The sequence below is a fragment of the Barbatula barbatula genome, assembly GCF_947034865.1.
Source record: "Barbatula barbatula genome assembly, chromosome: 8".
Taxonomy (NCBI): Eukaryota; Metazoa; Chordata; class Actinopteri; order Cypriniformes; family Nemacheilidae; genus Barbatula; species Barbatula barbatula.
Genome location: NC_136771.1, coordinates 9,171,925 through 9,189,852, shown reverse-complemented (window position 1 = coordinate 9,189,852; position 17,928 = coordinate 9,171,925). Strand labels below are relative to the sequence as shown.

Below are 17,928 nucleotides of genomic sequence, written 5' to 3'. Positions count from 1 at the left end.
TTTTTTTAAATGTTTCTGGGGTTGACACATATTTACTGCTGTAACTGAAAACATAGCCATGGCCACATGAGGGCGTCGTTGATATTTAGAAAAAGCAGGCTGCCACTCTTCCACTCCACGAACATGTGTGCAAAGGAAACAGAAATTGCATGCAGTTTGTCAAGTGTCAAGGAGGAGGGTCAATGTCTGGTGCCATTTATAGACAAAAAGAAAAGAGCAGAGAGAGAGAGAGAGAGAGAGAGAGAGAGAGAGAGAGAGAGAGAGAGAGAGAGAGAGAGAGACAAACGTGATGTATCCTGCTCTATAGTTTGTATAAGTGCCAGAACAGAAAAGGCTTATAATACCTGCGTTTGGAAAATAGAAACCGCACAAAGAAAAATCAAACACATGCCATTTCTCTAAATATCAATATATAAGAAACTGGTAAGTTTACCCTCTCATTCGCATGGGTGTTTGGCGCTAAGAAGTTTATTACTTTGATCAAATTGGTTAAGGTATTATTATGTACATCATTGCAATACTGTATCACGTACATACGGTATTTACCTATTAGTTACATACTTAAATAAACCATCATAAACAAGTAAGTTGATGAAATAGCTCGTTTGTCACTAAGCAGCATGTACAAACAACAGTGCTCGTCTTATCTCTTCTCATTTCTCATATAATCTTGACAAATGCATTTAAGAAGATCTTTTGAATTGAACTTTTAAAAATAAAGAAATGCTTGTATTTGGAAACATGAAAGAGATACAATCAGATTCAAATGTACAAATCGTTAAGTAGCCAAATACGAAAAAAAAATATCCAACAAATTATGTTGGGTGAACTGTAATTAGTAATAAATCACATGAGCGCGAGGTGTTTTTTCATGAAGTAAACTTTTTTTACAACTATAGTGAGCGTGACGCTATTGGAGCACGCGGTAGCAGCTGCAGCCACTGCGAAAGAAACAGCTTCGTGCATGCGTTTGGAGTTGAACGTCATTACTTTGGATAGTGACCCAGGGGCGTCGTTAGACCCCTTTCACTGGGGCACGTACCCCAGTATAAAACTGCTGTAACAGTTAACAGTTTTGTCAGTCTAATCAATTACATTGATAATAGCGGCAAAAACGGATCAAATGTGCAACGTAGTAACCTTATTCGTAAAAGCGACGCAGTTGCGCACTTTTACCGTCCGCAAACTCAAATTCGTGACGTATTTTCGCGCAAAAAACATGTCTGTGCGGGTCTGTGTGTTTCCTTTCTAAGAACTGCAGAGCACGCAACTGCGCATTGGCACGCATTTGCGCTCGCAGGCACGCAAGGGTGACGACATGCGAATGAGGTAGGCAATCACCTGACGCAACTTTAAGAAAATGAAAATAAAACCTGACGAAACTAATGTAAGTTTCTAAATAATATCGATAATTTTATTTGGACTGGATCATTAATAGACCCTGTAGATGTTGACATCAGAAATTGTTTGTGCAAAGCAGGGAAATGGAAGCAGAAAAAAGATGATGAGTTTAAGGGAGGTAAGACTAACAAACTGGCCTACTATAGGCTACATAGTGGCTACTTTGGATGTTAGTTCAGTCATATGGTCATTGGTTAAAGACTTTATTAGCAGATGCAAAATCTTAGTGTTTCATGAATAGCCTATTACATTTATTATAAAGTGTATTTGAATAAATTATCCATATGTGTGTATGCACATGTCTTAGTTTTGTCCTTTTTGCCTATTGCTTGGTCTATGATTTCTAGTTGTGATACAATAAACAATATTTGCCTGTGGTAAAGAAAATCTTATACCTTATATAGCAAAATAGGTAGATGTTCATGTATTAATTATGTGAGTATGTATATTTGTGGCAGCCAATAAGTAATTGTGAAAAACACTTTATAAACAAGTCATGTGCATCCTTGTTGCAGATTATGGAATGATTGCATGTCATGGCATCTGCAGTGTAACTTCTGACTAGTGACATTACATTTTTTATGTAAAAAGATAAATGAAACATCAGTAGTGTTTTATTCAATTGTATTGAGCATTGTGAGTCACTGAATTTGAAGGGGATCAAGCCTTTCTAGAAACGACAATGAAAACAGTTGAAAAGTTGAACTTATGGTACTGTTAATGAGTTTTATATACTGGAATGATGATTTATGTTGTTTGCACACAGCAGCCTTATTCCATATGTTGTTGTCAGTTCAAACAGCCAGTCTTCTGGTAAGATGCCCATGGTGTACTGTGGTGAGGCTCTGTGGCTATTTCTGGTGTTGGCAAGTCAGGGGGTATGAGGACACGTGCTTTAGCCTGTCTTATTCAGTCATTAACTTGTGTGACAGTAATATGAATAAAAAGTCCATACAACTAACATAAAACTAAAAAATTTAAGATTCAAGAAGAAACAAAGACATGAGGGACTGTTCAATATATTAAGGCTTCTTACAAGTGATTTTATGGAACACATAAAAATATATGTATTTTCTTACAAAATTGTCTATTTAAACTACATGATAATTACATGCCAAGTATACAGATGCCTTTAAAAACTCACTTTTATATATTGTAATTTCCTGTTATAACTAGAAGTTGAGGTCATATCGAAAATATTGTTGATTTAAATAGAAATAGCTGCTTGCCTTTATTATATATCTCATGAACAAAAACCCACAACACTCTATAATTGTGATCTCATGGGTTCTCAAAGGCAAACCATAACAGAGGCGTTTGTTGACCTGGGTGAGGGAGGCTGGCACTCGTCCTAAATCACAGTGTCCCACTATATTTTGCAACATTGGAAATAGCGGTATGTGATCATCAAAGTGCGCAAACAAAAACTCTACATGTTTTACTTTTTGTAGTCTTTGCTGTTCACAAACAAACACGCACAGTTCGTGAGCCTATAATACAGTATTAACATTTATGCGTCTCTGACATCCACTTTTTAATCAATTTTGGTTCAAGTTAAGGGTAGTTGGGTTTGAAAGTCACGATTCCCACAGATTCGGTTTAAAGTGTCAAATCGTCAGCCTGTAATGAATTGTGGATCAAATAACAGATATTCTTCTTTCCCGTCACAATTTCTTTCGCTCTATAGTTCGATGGCTCCGTCACTCTCGCAGGCCTACAGGAGGCGGTGGTGGATGGCTATCACCGCAGTCATCGAGAATCTGCTTTTTTCAGCTGTGTTGCTGGGATGGGGCTCCCTCCTTATCATGCTGAAGAGCGAGGGCTTCTACTCACACCTTTGTACAGGTACATGACAGCACTGCACATTTAGTATAATTCCCACTCACGTGCCACGCCAGAATAAAGAAGGACCCATGTTAGATGAAGTAATTTTGAAGTTATTGGTCTAGTGAAACCTAAACCCTTATAGTGTCATATCATATATCTAACAGAAACCCGTCAGACTTGAATACACCTGAATTGGTTTCTTTCTCTGATACGAACAGAGAATGTCACAGAGAGTCACACAAATGTAAGCTTGACCGACAGGACGGTTTGGGCGAGCTGTATTGAGCAGGAGGAGATTCTGAATCTGGGCTTTACAATTGGCTCGTTCATCATCAGCGCTGCCACTCTGCCTCTAGGAGTCCTGATGGACAAATTTGGGCCACGCCCACTCAGACTGCTTGGCAGGTAAGAATAACACGGGATAATATTCACATCATCTGCCGACTGGCTTCATTTGTGTGACCCTAATGCTTTATTATTTAGAGGAAGATGCACCTCGTGGACGTGGTTTATAAATTCAACAATATTGTATTTTATATGTTGCAGCACAGCACAGTTTCAGCAAGCTTTAGTCACTGTGCCCAATATGGTACATCAATAGAATAGATGGTCAATTGTTCACAAAATTATAGATAACACAATTGATATAGTTTCCTCTAAATTAACGTCCATGGCTGTCCTGTAAATAACTCTCTGGTCATTTCCATCAACCTTTTTTATTTCTGACTCTAACAGTTCCTGTTTTGCATTCTCTATGGCTTTGATTGCTCTCGCAGCGTATGATCCAACAGGTCAGTATTAATGTTCATGTATGTATGCAGAGTTGCATTGCGTCATGGTCCATAGTTGTAATGTGTTAATATGTAATGCAATTGAGCTTTTATTCATTTCTAGAATTGCTTCCTACATATCAAATGTTTTATGAATAAGAAAGGCATTTTCTGTCATCTCTTTTACAGTGTTATCAGCCATCATATTTATTGCTGTCTCCATGAATGGGTTTGGAGGAATCTGTATAACCTTCACTTCACTAACAGTAAGATACAAACTCACACACAGAAATATAATACACAATATATATTTATATAGAATATACTATTCAATTTAAATATCTGAAAAAGCAAATACATTTACCTAGCCAGGCTGGGTAAATGTGATTGCTTTTTCCAGATATTTCTTAAAGAAATCAGGACAGAAGTGGTCAAAAGTGAACAAAATAGACGGATTGCCGCAGGTGTAAACGGGTATGAGTCTCTTTCTTCTACTTGTGATCCAGTCGACCAAAACGCATCTTAATACCAGGCATAAAGAGGGCCTTATAAAGACGGCAGAAAAGCCACATGTGGTTAGAGACCCATGGGCTGCCAACCCCTGCTTAGAGTGTTTAGAGGTTTTTATATTTGTTGATTGTCCCTAAGCTTTGTGTGTTCAATGTGGAGGTCTAATTGCATGATACAATGTTTTTCCGAGTGAAAACTGGTGGAACTCGAGCAAAGTTTTGGTCTCTCTTAAGGAGAGTATGAACAGAACTGAAGAAATACACAGTTTTGAATGAGTTGAATGGACTTTACAGTATGTTCTTAACTGAATAAGCCAAGTGGCCTCACTATTTCAGGATGATTCAACATTTCTGCAGTGATGAAAAAAGACATGTGACATTACTTAGTAAATTTAGGTGCTGAATTTTGAAGCTTGTGCAATGTGTTGCTCTGTTCTGTTTGTCTCCGGACTGCATGTAAGAGCTGTTTGGTTATCGCTCCATGTGCATGTGTTCTGTTGATCACTCCAGTGTTGCACACTCTACATTTTTTGCATGCTGATCTCAACCAATCAGTGAACAGATATGCCTTCACGCCCTCAACTCCACCAAACCCACCTACTCCATACCCTATCACCACACTTGGACATTCACAGACTGTCCTTTCTCTCTCTGCCTCGTCTATCTCTTCCTCTTTTCTTTCACATGCCCATCATTAGCTCCAGCTTTTTCACGTGTTTGTCTGGACTAGACTAAAAAACGAATCACCCAGAAACAACTGTAAAAAACATATATGTTACATATGTTAATCGATGCTAAACTATGATACCATAATAAGTAATAAAGCTGTCTGCATTATAGGTCACACAAATAAAGCTGATTAGAGGACATGGGAACATACTTACAAATTATTATAAACTTTTTATTTGTAGTAACATTAAAATGCTTGTGTTTGTGTTGTGCCGGTGTGATATAGGATTTGCTTGTGTTTTTGTTTTCTTTGTGATGTGTGTTTGGTTTATAAAAAGAAAGAAAGAAAGAAAGAAAGAAAGAAAGAAAGAAAGAAAGGAAGGAAGGAAGGAAGAAAGGAAGGAAGGATTCATATATGACAGACCATGCTTGGATATATAAAGCAACGAATTAAGCTTATTTCATAATTTATATATGTATTTAATAATATTTATTTAATAATTAATGAAAAATATGTCCTCTTATTAATATCAATATTTCCTATTACTACTCCTAAATTTACTTTACTCTTTTATACTGTATCTTCTTTAAATGTTAATTATTAATGATTTCTATCCATTGTGTGTGTATATATTTTTTACTTTAACTCGTTGGGAGCTGTGTCCTCACATGTTGCTAAAAGCTTTTTAAAACAAATCATGATAATAATGCTCTCTAGTGGAAGTGGACAGCATTACAGTTTGGACAATGAAACAGACAAGAACAACATGTATATTATATTCAAAATAGAAATTAATGCCATTTTGGTTATTATGGAACCAGAAATCTATCTAAACGACATTAAATTTAATTGTGAACATTTGAATTTAAAGACAAGTGAAATTGAACAAAATGGAATATAACATGATTTTTCTTTCTTGAATCCTGGAGATTTTACATAAGAAAATTGAATTTAAGCAGCATATTTTCCTTTTGAATCCTTAGACTGTATGTATTCAGTTTTTAAAAATACAACTCAAAGTTTCCAAAAACTAAAATCTGCTGTTTAAGAATTCATATAAAAAAGTATGCCACAAAACAATACAATTTTCTTGAAAATCAAATGCAGGATTCAAGCTCAAATATTCAATATTCAAATAATTCACATTTTCAAAATTAAAATTCATATCGTTTTGGCAGATGTCTGCTCTATAGTTTATAACATAATTATTTTTTAATTTGTATTTAAAAACCTCCTGCTTGGTTTTCTCAGTTGCCGAATATGTTTGGAAATGTGCGCTCTACGATTCTCTCTCTTATGATTGGCTCTTATGCTTCCTCTGCCGTAACCTTCCCAGGAGTTAAGGTAGGCTCCATTTATCGTTATACCAAAAATAAAACAATAACAGCAAACTTTTCAAACAACACAAAGTAAAGCAGTTATAGCTGTGAAATAAAGTGTATGATGTGAATGTCTGTTTTGGTCTTTAGCTGATCTATGATCTAGGTGTGTCATTTTGTATGATTTTCTGGGTGTGGGCGGGCCTTGCCTGCCTCGTCTTCGTCAACTGCTTTCTTAATTGGCCGGTAGAATCATTTCCTGCCCCTGAGGACGTCAGATACACGTCAGTACATAAAGTATTTAATTGCAAAACCATTAGTGTTAATAGGGATTTGATCTTGCTGAAATCTTTCCTTTAAATATGACTGCAGGTGTTTGATTTTAGATCAAAGAATGTACATTTCATGCCTGTCCATAGTGTATAGATGGACAGAACATTTTTGTTTCTGTTTGTCTTAGTAAAATGGTAAAGTTGAGAGGTGAAGTAGTGGACCATAAGATGACTGGAGATCGCTCCTACAGTCATGTAATTGTTGAAGAACAGGAAGTGACCAAAAAACAATCTGCCAATGATGAAGTGGACAACGATGGAACAGCACAACAGAGCCATGGTTAGTCTAAAAACACATATCTACATGCAGATGCAGATGTATTATTGTGAACATAGAATCATAATCATGTTATCAATGTTTGTGGTACAGCAGGATCTCCTTCCTTTAGACAATCCATGTGCTCGCCAATCTTTCTGTGGAGTCTCATCATTATGCCCATGACCCAGCTTCGTATCATATTTTTCATGGGCGCCATGAATAAGATGTTGGAGTTCCTGGTAACCCATGGTGACCCTGACCGTGAGGATCAGCTAATAAATATTTGCGTTTATCATCTTCAATGAAGTGAAAAGATTACCTTTTTTGCGTTTAAGAACAAATGGCTAAATATAAGAGGTACCAGTTTTCAATAGCCTTTAATGTGTGTTTCAGCCCCTGAGGAGTTGGTGAAGGAGGCAGAGGAGAAAGGTAAAACAAATCAGGTTATTTTCATCAAACCAATTTATGTATGATGCCATGCATGAATGTAGATATAATATATTCTAATTGAAGATTTGAAAGGAAAACAACCAATATGTTTTAAATGGGCAGAAATCCAGTAAGCTGAATGTGAAAAGAACAGAAGTCAATAGATGTGTTCTTTTGTTACAGTGGGTCTATACTCATCCATCTTTGGGACTCTTCAGCTGCTCTGTCTGGTCAGTTGCCCTCTCATCGGCTACATCATGGACTGGAGAATGAAGGAGTGTGAGGATGTGGTGAATCCAGCAGAGGGAGAAAAAAGGTGAAGGTGGAGCAAGGGTGAAATGTGGAATTAGTGATCGAATGTCGATGTTATGATGACTGGCCCTCGTCATTTTCTTCAGTTTGTCTGGGCCTCCCAAGAGGGATCGAAAGATTCAGAAAATCACCAACGCCATTAAAGCTTTCATCTTTACCAACCTGCTGCTGATCGTCTTTGGTATCATCTCTCTTATAGACAACCTACCTATACAGGTTAGATACGTAATAGTCTGTTTCACATTTTTCTCATTTTAAAACATTTTAATTCAATTTTGTAGAATCTCTTTCTTTTATTATTCAAAGTGAAATGCAATGACCACAATGTTGTTACAGTATCTCTCTAATTTTTTTATTTTGCTTTATTGGCATGACAGAAATCCATTTTTTTTTTCATACATTTGTATTGCCAAAGCATTTGCAGCTGGGCTGAAAACAAATAGCACAAGTGAAATACTGACAAAAAGTCAGTGAGATGTATGTACTGCAAAAAAAGCAAAATATCCATTTATGTAGGATAAGGTAATATGGTAAGTTTATCTACATTTATCTACAATATGTGAGTTGCTGTTTCAAAACTTGCAATATTAGTTTAAATTACATTGTCAGAACAACTGCAAACTAGGCAAACCAGAGTGCATCCAGTCACGAATGATTTTAATAAAAATAAAATAACTGTTATAAACGTTCTCACCTTCTCAGGTGGTGTCTTTTATTCTGCACACTGCAGTCAGAGGTTTTATTCACTCATGCTGTGGTGGTCTCTATGCTGCTGTGTGAGTTTTCTTTGAATCATTTTATTACAATTTATACGGTTACGATCTAGGTTAACACCGCCTTAGTGCTGTTTGTCTGCTGTAAACATGTTATTTATGCATTTAGCTACCCAACCAATCACTTCGGCACTCTGACAGGCCTGCAGTCCATGATCAGTGCTGTTTTCGCCCTGCTACAACAACCACTCTTCATTCTTATGTTGGGACCATTAAAGGGTGATCCTTACTGGGTGAGACAAATGCATCAGTTATCAAATACACATGAAGTTTGACAATATTAGTACTTTTAATAGTCAAGTATTAAGCAATAATTAGACATGAAAACATATCCCTTGTTTTTCCTCAAATGGACAGATCAACTTGGGCCTGCTTCTGTTTTCTTTGGTTGGATTCATGCTGCCAGGATATCTCATCTATCATCGAAGACAGCTCACCAGGGAGAAGGCAGAACAAGAAAGTCTGTCAGCACAGGAGAGCGTCAGTCTCAACCAATAGAATGATTCCTCGAAATATCAACGGAAATGTCTAAGGTGAAAAAGTGATCATAGAAATGAATGTGAATTATAACGGAAATTCTATCAAGTCTAAGACTGAACAGCTTGTATTCAAGCGTTACGTCTGACTCAGCGTTAAGACGACAGACGTGAAGTGGGTAAACATCTCAGTGTTTGGTGCAACATTGAACATTTTGTTGGTTTACCTCTTCGCCTTTGAAGTCATGTTCACCATCATTAAAACAACATTTACAGTATTTTTTTGGAACTACCAAAAGATCCATATCATGCTATCTGCCTGGCTAATAGTGATTTACTCTAGTCTAGAGTGTTTAGTTTGTCTCTGGCTGCTAAGATAGTTTTCATTAATTTTATATTAATACTTATACACTATATGGACAAAAGTATTGGACAACCCTTTCTTATTACCATGATTATCTATTCCAGTAATTCCAATCAAACAAATATTAATGTTCCCATACAATACCGTAAAGAGTTTTGGAAGAGCATGTGTAAAAGTGTTTGGAAGTCTGCAAGTCATACCAAATTTGATCGTAAAGCGTAAAGCGCACAGATTTGATCGTAAAGCGTGCGTATGCAAAAATACACGGAAACATTGTGTGGAAAAGTGCTTAGCGCCAGGTACTGCTTCAGGTAAATATAAGCCCTTCTTTTGGCTCGTAAAGGATTTGGAAGTCGACAGGTGCTCTGTTATATATCAATGATATTAGATATCATTAAAAGGTCTGAAACTGTTTCATTTGCGATTTATAGATTTCACACCTGATAGAGGCGTACATGCGTTTTCTATGCGTACGTTCGATCTTTAAATCATACGTACGCACTGTGAGAAATTATCGTAAAATCAAATTTAGGATGGTTTACGCAACATTCTATAAATTTGGCCCCAGGTCTGAGCTTTATGCAGACCACTCAAGTTCTTCAACACCTTGACTGAATCAATCCTTTCTTTCTTGTCCTGGTGAAATAGTAAAGGAACTTGCCCAAACTGTTGCTATAACATTAGAAGCACACAATTCTCTGTAATATAATTATATGCCGTACCATTACGATCTGTGCTCACGAAAATGACTAAAGTAGTCAAATTTGTTCATTGGAACACTTCCGTCCATAGTGTATTAAGAGGGAAGGGTTCAATATCTTCAAAATTCAGAAGCAGCTCTTGTCCGATTACTTTTCTTGAAAGTCAACATTAAACCAAAATGGGCCCTTTTTACTTTCCTTATACAATACGCATTTATGGTCTAACTGATCGTGAAGTGCACATTATTTAAAAAAACATGTTTGTCTTTATAACAAAATTTTAATGAAAATTATATTTATGTCCTCGTTTATCAATAGCCAATATTTTAGGGAGAGTTGTCTGATGTTAAAGCTATGGAATGCTGTTTAATGTTGACTTATAATCATATATATATATATATATATATATATACATAAAATATTATGTATGTGCAGGTCACAGACATATTTAAATTTACTAAGTCATTTTTTTATTTTTAAGGTGTCTGTGAAAGCGTTGTTCAGTGGCTATATGGTAAATGTGTAACCTTTGTTTATGTTTATGGGTAATGCCAACATCCCATCAAAACTCAGTTTAATTAGGCTTTATGAAATGTCACTATTTCTTGACATCGTGACCAATAAATAATTTGGAATACATTTTTAACATAAGGTCTTTTTCTGTGTTTTTAAATTCTCAATACTGTTTTTCTGCCTTTCATCACTATATTTGTGTCTTTTCTCTATATAAATGCTGCAATACTGGTAATTTATTGTCATTTTTTATCTTATTGGAAAGAAAGTTTGCACTATATTTTATATGGCCCAATAAGAGATATACAGTATAAGATTGTTAAGAAATACGGCTGTGTATGTTAAGGTTTTCAGTGTATCTGTTGATTTTCCAACATAATGGTGCTTGCATTGGTCATGGAGTTCTCACGACTGTAAATGTGCTTGAATAAAACCGTTTCAAATCAGCCAAATTCTCAGCTTTTTATTTGTAAAACGTGTTTATAAAATGAATATAAAACGCTTCATTATTCATACACATAAATAGACACAGATAGGCACTTTGAACACTTCAACACTCAGAAATGTAATGCATGGCTTACCATTAATTCATTCATTATATAACGTATATACACATCTGCATCTCACTAGAACGCATTAAAACTGTATCATCTACCGAGGCCAGTTTTCAAACTCATTTCTGTTCTTCTGTCATTCAGGCAGTTTTTATCTCAAGCTACTGCTGCTGGGCTGAGACCCCGTCATGCCTGGGTGATCAGGACTGTGGCGATTCTAAAAACAGAAACCAAAGATCAATATTTATACGAGGATCCATAATAAATCCAATAAATTGCATTGAATTAATACATTCTAATGTAACAATATACTTAGCGTTGTATTTGTTCAAAAAAGAATTTGTATTTGCGTCAATGAGCCATTACCTTCTTCTTCTTTTTATCTTTCTTCTTTTTCTTTCTGTCAGGGTCATCATCCTTCTTTTTCTTCTTCTTCTTATGATCTGAATCTGAAGGAGTTTCTATCGTAAAGAAGGGTTACTGTGAGTTACTACGCATTACAAATGTGCATGTTTGCAACTTTACATGATTGTGACCATCACCTGGCGGTAAGGGATCCTGTGGCCTGTGATGTTTATGCTTGTGTTTGTTCTTCTTCTTCGGTGGTTGAATGTGCATGAGTCGATATTGCTCAGGTAACTTTGGTAAGCGAGAGAGAGACATAAATCACACACGAAACACAGGACTGAACTTGCCTTCCTAAATGATTTTTTTTATAAACACACACTTACGGGGCCTGTGTGCAGTCGGAAGCCGGTGAGCATTGCTCCCGTGAAAGGACTGAAGGAGTTGTTGCACACTGGTGGCTTCTCGATGAGAGAGTGCAGAGAGCTGCTGTCTTGAATACCAGGGCTGTCTATCATACCTGGTACAAAAGGAGGTTTAATATGGGATAAAGTTTAACTCAGTGTTGTTTGGGAAGGCACTAAAACTGATCAAGAGTCATCAATAAAAGGTAAAAAAATGTGTTCATACACACCAGGAAGCTCAGGAAGGAAGTTGCTGAGTTTCTCTTTCACCTTCTTGCCACAGAACTTGTTGTAAGCGTGTTCCAGATTGTAGTGTGTGATGAGATTAGTGTGTCCTGTCAGCTCATTCTCCACTGGAAATATAAATGTTTTAAACATACTTTAAAATATATACTGTAGTCTAGACTATATTGGTACTTAAGTCAACTGTAATAAATTATTCTGTAGTAGTAACCATAGTTCTTCAAAACAGCAACGTTTTATTACTAGCAATATTTTCCACCCCCCATTCTGTATTATTAAATCGACGTCAATCAACATTGGCACTTACTGGGCAGTTCACGCAGCAGATAAAAGGGCTCATTCATCGCTGCGGGTTTTCTGAGCTGAGCTCCTTCGTCAACCAATTGATGGGGGAAAGACATCGAGCCCAAATGTTGGGGTACCTGAGGTTTCCCAGGCCCGAACCCCAGCGCAGACGCCCCTGCGGGACCCTGAGGATCGGTCTGACCATACAGCGACGAGAACATTTCTGTCATGTCTACAGATCTATTATTCGCCGTTACGAGAGTGTTTTGAGATGTATCGGCGTCACTTTTGCCGATCGTTTCTGAACGATCTGTTGACAATCACTTCCGGGTGTTCCTGCGCGTTGGAGAATTTCCCGTAAATTATCAAATAAAATGTATTTCATTTAAAGCTCGTATTTTTTTACTAAATACGGTTTCGTGATGTTGCCTAAATGTGGATAAAATGCACGACATAGTTATTTAAACACATAAATAAGTCTTTACAAAAATTAAACCATCAATGCATTTCACTACGCACGCTAAAGTCGTCGCTCATGTATGACACATTACGGTAAAAGGGGAACGCGACAAACTTCCTCTTGTCCTCCCCTCTTGTGACATCACGACCAATGAGCGCTGCTCTTTTAGGAAACTAACCAATCAATACTAGAGGTGGGGCTGATTTTTTCTTCGTCCGCAGTGACCTCTGTCCCTTTAAATCGTTGAATTGTTTGCCGACGTATATTTTCTCACAGTAATAACTGCATTGATGCTGACCCCGTCGTCTCGGCACAACACAGCAGCACTCGATCTCTGAACAAAATGGCCTTATTAACGCCTCTGCTCGCGTTTCTGTATCATTTGCCACAGGTTTACAAATGGCTGTTGAAACCGTACTACATAGCATCGCTATTCATGTCTCTTGCGTTTCTGGCCATTCGCAAGACGCCTGGGATCTGTGAACATCTTACGACGCAACGCGAGGATGGCAATTCGTGCGATTTCGACTGGGTTCGTATAAACCACATCTTTGGGTGAATTACAGCAAACGATAACTGCTAAGCCCCCTAGCTTTGAATGAGAATTGGGCTATGGGCAGTAAATGGTGGCGTGTAGAGTTTGAAAGGGAGGGGGTCTCCGTTTAGCACGGATGGGCACCAAGCCCGTAACGTTACATGGACAGATGTTATTGCTTATAAATGATTCAAGTAAAAACGGTATATTTGCTATACATGTGCATTCATAATTGTTTCGTCCGTTTTAACAACTTGTTTTGTTTGTTGCAGAGAGAGGTGGAGATACTGATGTTTCTAAGCGCTATAGTCATGATGAAAAACAGAAGAGCAAGTAAGTGTTTTTGTAGAACGTGCAGTTATTTTTCTGCCTTTAACACAAGTCAATTGAAAAGTAAGTTTCACGTGTATGTATAAATTGGCTAAGCAAAGGTTTGTTTATACCCCAAACATGTTGGCCCCTCGTTGTGTTCTCTTTGACGGTTGTCTGTGTGTTTGTTGTTGAATCACTTTTCTTTGTCAGTTCATTTTTCTGTCTCTCCTCCTTCAGCTCTGGGGGTCAACTTACCACCTTCTGTATTCTTTCCCATCACAGCCATAAACAAAACAGTGCTTGTTTTGGGGAACGACACACTTAAGAGTGCCAGTTCTGATGTTTAATATTTTCTTTTCACTTCTTTTTGCTTTCCAGTTACCGTCGAGCAGCATTTGGGCAATATTATCCTCTTCTCTAAAGTGGCCAATGTGATTCTGTTCTTTAGATTGGATATACGTCTGGGACTACTCTACTTGACACTGTGCATTGGTTGGTATTCTTAATCTTAAAAGACCCACCGAAGCGCCTTGAAATCTGCAGCTTTAGTCAATGCGTTTATGTCATTTCCTCTGAAACAGGACATTAGGGTGGGACATATTGAATGGCTCATAACCTTTTAAAATAGCCAATAAAGTGGACTGACACTAGATTTCATAGAACGAGATTAGACGCTCAAGTGCAGAATGATGTCATAAAAATTGCTTATTCATTTTAGTGAAGATGAAATACTGTACGTCTTGAATGTTTATATACATTTTCTAAATGTGAAGTGCGCCAGTATTTTGGATCAAACATGTTTATCGATCTCTTTATGGCCAACATATTTATACTAAAAGCCAAAAAAACTTTTTTTTGTTTTCATGGGAAGTTTTAAAAATCAAAACACATCCGTACTCAACAAAAGCCTTTATTTTTTCACTTAATCGTCCAATCCCTTGCATACATCTTGTAAACCAGTATGTATATCTCATGTTTGATACAGTATTCCTGATGACCTGCAAACCTCCACTCTACATGGGCCCTGAGTACATTAAGTACTTCAGTGATAAGACCATTGACGTGAGTATGATTTTTAGATCATTAAGCCTTGCCATTGAACCTGCAGGGGTCAGACCTGACACTGGGCCAGCAACTTAGTATTTGACCCCCACATTATTTGGCTCTTGCCCAAGTTTCAGTCATATTCTTGAACATTAACTTGACTAATCCCTTTAGGCTGCTGGTCTTGTATTACTTCCGTGTAACTGTTTTTAGGTAACATAGAAGCTCACTTTTCTTCTCTTTAGGAGGAGTTGGAGAAGGACCACAGAGTGACCTGGATTGTGGAGTTTTTTGCTAACTGGTCACCAGAATGTCAGTCTTTCGCCTCTGTCTTTGCCGATCTATCTCTGAAGTAAGAACGTTGCTCTTACTACCCAAAAACAACAAATTTAACCTGTTCAGCATAACGTAATTCACTCATTCTCTGTCCTTTATTTTCACACAGGTACAACAGTGCAGGGCTGAAATTTGGAAAAGTGGATATCGGCCGCTATGGGGAAGTCTCTAAGAAGTAAGCTGTCCTGCTGTTCGCCACTGCGTTTGATATGCAGAACCAACAAATCCAATCATTCTGACAATGTTTCTTATTAATCTCAGGTATAAGGTCAGCACATCTCCCCTATCAAAGCAGTTGCCCTCCCTGGTGCTCTTTCAGGGAGGAAAGGAAATCATGAGGCGCCCTCAGGTGGACAAGAAGGGAAGGGCAGTGTCATGGACTTTTACAGAGGTGAGACTTACTACTCAGTGCAATATAGGCTTTATTATTAGGTGTCAGTCAGCTTATTTAGGGAGGCCTGCTACGCAAACCCCTTAACCCTAAATTGTACAACGTATGAACCAACAACGTTTATTTCATTGATTTCTAGGAAAACATCATCCGAGAGTTTAACCTCAATGAGCTTTATCAGAAGTCAAAGAAACTCAGTAAGAGCAAAGGAGAGAAGAGTGAGCATCTTGCTGAACCAGTGTTCTCCTCTGTGCCTGAAGAGGAAGAACCAGAGGCCGAAACGATCAGCGCGATGGACACAGAAAGCAAGAAGGACAAATAGAATGTGCATGTGCTACTAAAGATCGCTGTGATGTCAGAATGGGACTGGATGTTTTTTTGATAATGCTCAGTGCGCAGAGAGTTTTTACGTCGTTGAACGAACGGAATGACTGTATTTTTTGTTTAACATATAGATCTTAATTTATTAGTTCAATCAGTCCAATAGTAAAGTAAATTATAATACGCATTAAAAAATCATAACCGCACATACTGGACTGGTATACTCTGATGTCCTTTATTCACAAGTTGAACAGGGCATTGATGATTCTGTCTCTGTCAATTGAGTTTGACATGAATTAATTTAAACATAATTAAACAATCGGACACCATCTACCTCTAATATGGTTCATAATTTTTAGTCAGTGATTACTTAGTAAGAGGTTATGTGTTGCAAGTGCATCACAACCAGGGTAACAGTTATTTTTACTATTATTAACAACATTCCTTTTTTAATCATAAGTCACTCCGGTTTTTCCTTTTCTGTTGTGTCTACTTCTACAAATTTTCACAGACATGTTGCCGTGTTTTATAGTGCTGACTAAATGGTTTCTATCACATTAAAAGGGACAGTTTTTCAGTGTATGCCAACAATGTCGTGTAAACATTTCACAGTGCGTAAAGTTTTCAAATGATTGTTAATCAATACCACATCCACACATGGGTTTTTCAGACTGAATACCGCTGTACATGTCTTAAATATTTTTATTTCCTGTTATTAATTGTATTTGCGCTAATGTCTTTTTACATGCCATTTTTATTTTTAACAGAGGCTTGGAAAAAAGCTGCAGGAAGTTTATTTTAACCAACAGCATTTACTTTCACATTGAATGCTAGTATTGTTAATATCGTAATGCAGAATCTTGTCATAAATTGACCCACAGAAAAAGCGCAATATTATTTTTGTGTCATGTTTTAAAAATAAGTTTGTTTTCACTAATGCTTGTCAATGAATTGATTGTCTGGAACAAGTGCTATGAGTGGTTCTGGATGGAGTTTATTGTCATTCAAATAAAACACTGTTCAGCATCTTGTTTTAGTACTTTTTTTACTTGAATGTTTTTGAAGGTGTCATATGGCGCGAAAACGTATTCTCCTGTGTCTTTGGTGAGATATAAGTTGCCCATGAATGTATTAAGACATTGCAAACATTGAAGTGTCGGAACAAAAGATGCATTCAATCTAAAAGCGAAAGATCAAACAGATCTGCCTGAAACGCCTCGTGTAACCACACCGCCACAAATCTACGTCAGTTCGTGGTATGACTTGACTAAGACCACCCAAATGTAAACGCAAGTAAGGTGAGCATACCTCTCAGTACAATTGTTTTGGAACTTGATTATATCTCACAGAGCCGATATAGATATTATTCCTCAAAGTTACGATGTCACCGATCTATCTTATAACATGTACACTGCGCACTGCAGGAATCAGCTGTTTAACTTGTTATCGACAGGGTAGAACAATTTCCTTGACTACTAAAGATAGTTTCGCAATTCTGACTCCTTTAATAACCATACCGATAAATACAGAATCGCTCAATGACATGACCAGAAAATTGGGTACTGTGTTCTCTAATACATAAGCTGTCATACCTATGAAGTCAAAAAAGATTAATAAGAAAAAACATAGCACCACTTGCGCCCTTAAAAGAGAAACACGTAAACTGGAGCACAAATTGGGACAAAGCCAATTAGAGGTCTTTATAATTGCGTGGAAAGATTGTGCAAACTGTTATAAAAAGGCACTAAAAGCAGCAAAGGCTGAGCACCTCCGTAACCTCATAGAAACTATGAAAAACAATCTAAGGATTTTATTTAGTACAGTTGCCAAGTTACCTAATAAACAGACATCACCTGACCTGGTTGGTAGCAATGATTTCATGACATTTTTTACAGAGTAAACCGAAACCAAAAGAGACAAATTGTCCTATGAATTATTATCAATCATCGCCCGAAAAGAAAGCATACAGTGTTTTTCACCTATAAAACTTTTGCTTGTTATCCGAAATAATTTACAGGCACGTTATTGTTTGTGAATGTGTAC

At 37.2% G+C, this 17,928-nt stretch overlaps 3 protein-coding genes across 5 annotated transcripts; 2 read left to right on the top strand and 1 right to left on the bottom strand.

Annotated features, from left to right (window-relative positions):
• The first annotated feature begins 286 nt into the window (after positions 1-286).
• On the top strand, positions 287-10,391 carry slc43a1b (solute carrier family 43 member 1b). Of its 2 annotated transcripts, none has more exons than XM_079462666.1 (15): positions 287-423; positions 3,089-3,246; positions 3,447-3,633; positions 3,964-4,019; positions 4,188-4,264; positions 6,429-6,521; positions 6,647-6,780; positions 6,957-7,108; positions 7,199-7,348; positions 7,481-7,516; positions 7,700-7,832; positions 7,915-8,044; positions 8,531-8,604; positions 8,711-8,834; positions 8,959-10,391. In XM_079462666.1, exons 2-15 carry the CDS (start codon positions 3,093-3,095, stop codon positions 9,097-9,099), a joined length of 1,641 nt encoding a protein of 546 aa, XP_079318792.1. In that variant the 5' UTR covers positions 287-423; positions 3,089-3,092; the 3' UTR covers positions 9,100-10,391. The 2 variants fall into 2 exon arrangements, with proteins under 2 accessions (XP_079318792.1, XP_079318791.1); XM_079462665.1 differs by lacking the exon at positions 287-423 and adding an exon at positions 1,310-1,329 and having other exon boundaries at positions 8,959-9,243.
• A 340-nt stretch (positions 10,392-10,731) lies between these two features.
• On the bottom strand, positions 10,732-13,105 carry med19b (mediator complex subunit 19b). Of its 2 annotated transcripts, none has more exons than XM_079462668.1 (7): positions 13,002-13,041; positions 12,509-12,822; positions 12,189-12,311; positions 11,941-12,074; positions 11,752-11,848; positions 11,576-11,670; positions 10,732-11,426 (listed from the first exon to the last, which is right to left on the bottom strand). In XM_079462668.1, the coding sequence occupies exons 2-7, from the start codon at positions 12,714-12,716 to the stop codon at positions 11,361-11,363; spliced, it is 723 nt and encodes a 240-aa protein (XP_079318794.1). In that variant the 5' UTR covers positions 12,717-12,822; positions 13,002-13,041; the 3' UTR covers positions 10,732-11,360. The 2 variants fall into 2 exon arrangements, with proteins under 2 accessions (XP_079318794.1, XP_079318793.1); XM_079462667.1 differs by having other exon boundaries at positions 11,100-11,426; positions 12,509-12,915; positions 13,002-13,105.
• Positions 13,106-13,113: 8 nt separating this feature from the next.
• tmx2b (thioredoxin-related transmembrane protein 2b) lies at positions 13,114-17,028 on the top strand. Its single transcript, XM_079462664.1, has 8 exons — positions 13,114-13,478; positions 13,754-13,814; positions 14,172-14,285; positions 14,779-14,855; positions 15,083-15,189; positions 15,283-15,348; positions 15,435-15,564; positions 15,704-17,028. Exons 1-8 carry the CDS (start codon positions 13,290-13,292, stop codon positions 15,884-15,886), a joined length of 927 nt encoding a protein of 308 aa, XP_079318790.1. The 5' UTR covers positions 13,114-13,289; the 3' UTR covers positions 15,887-17,028.
• The last annotated feature ends 900 nt before the right edge of the window (positions 17,029-17,928 follow it).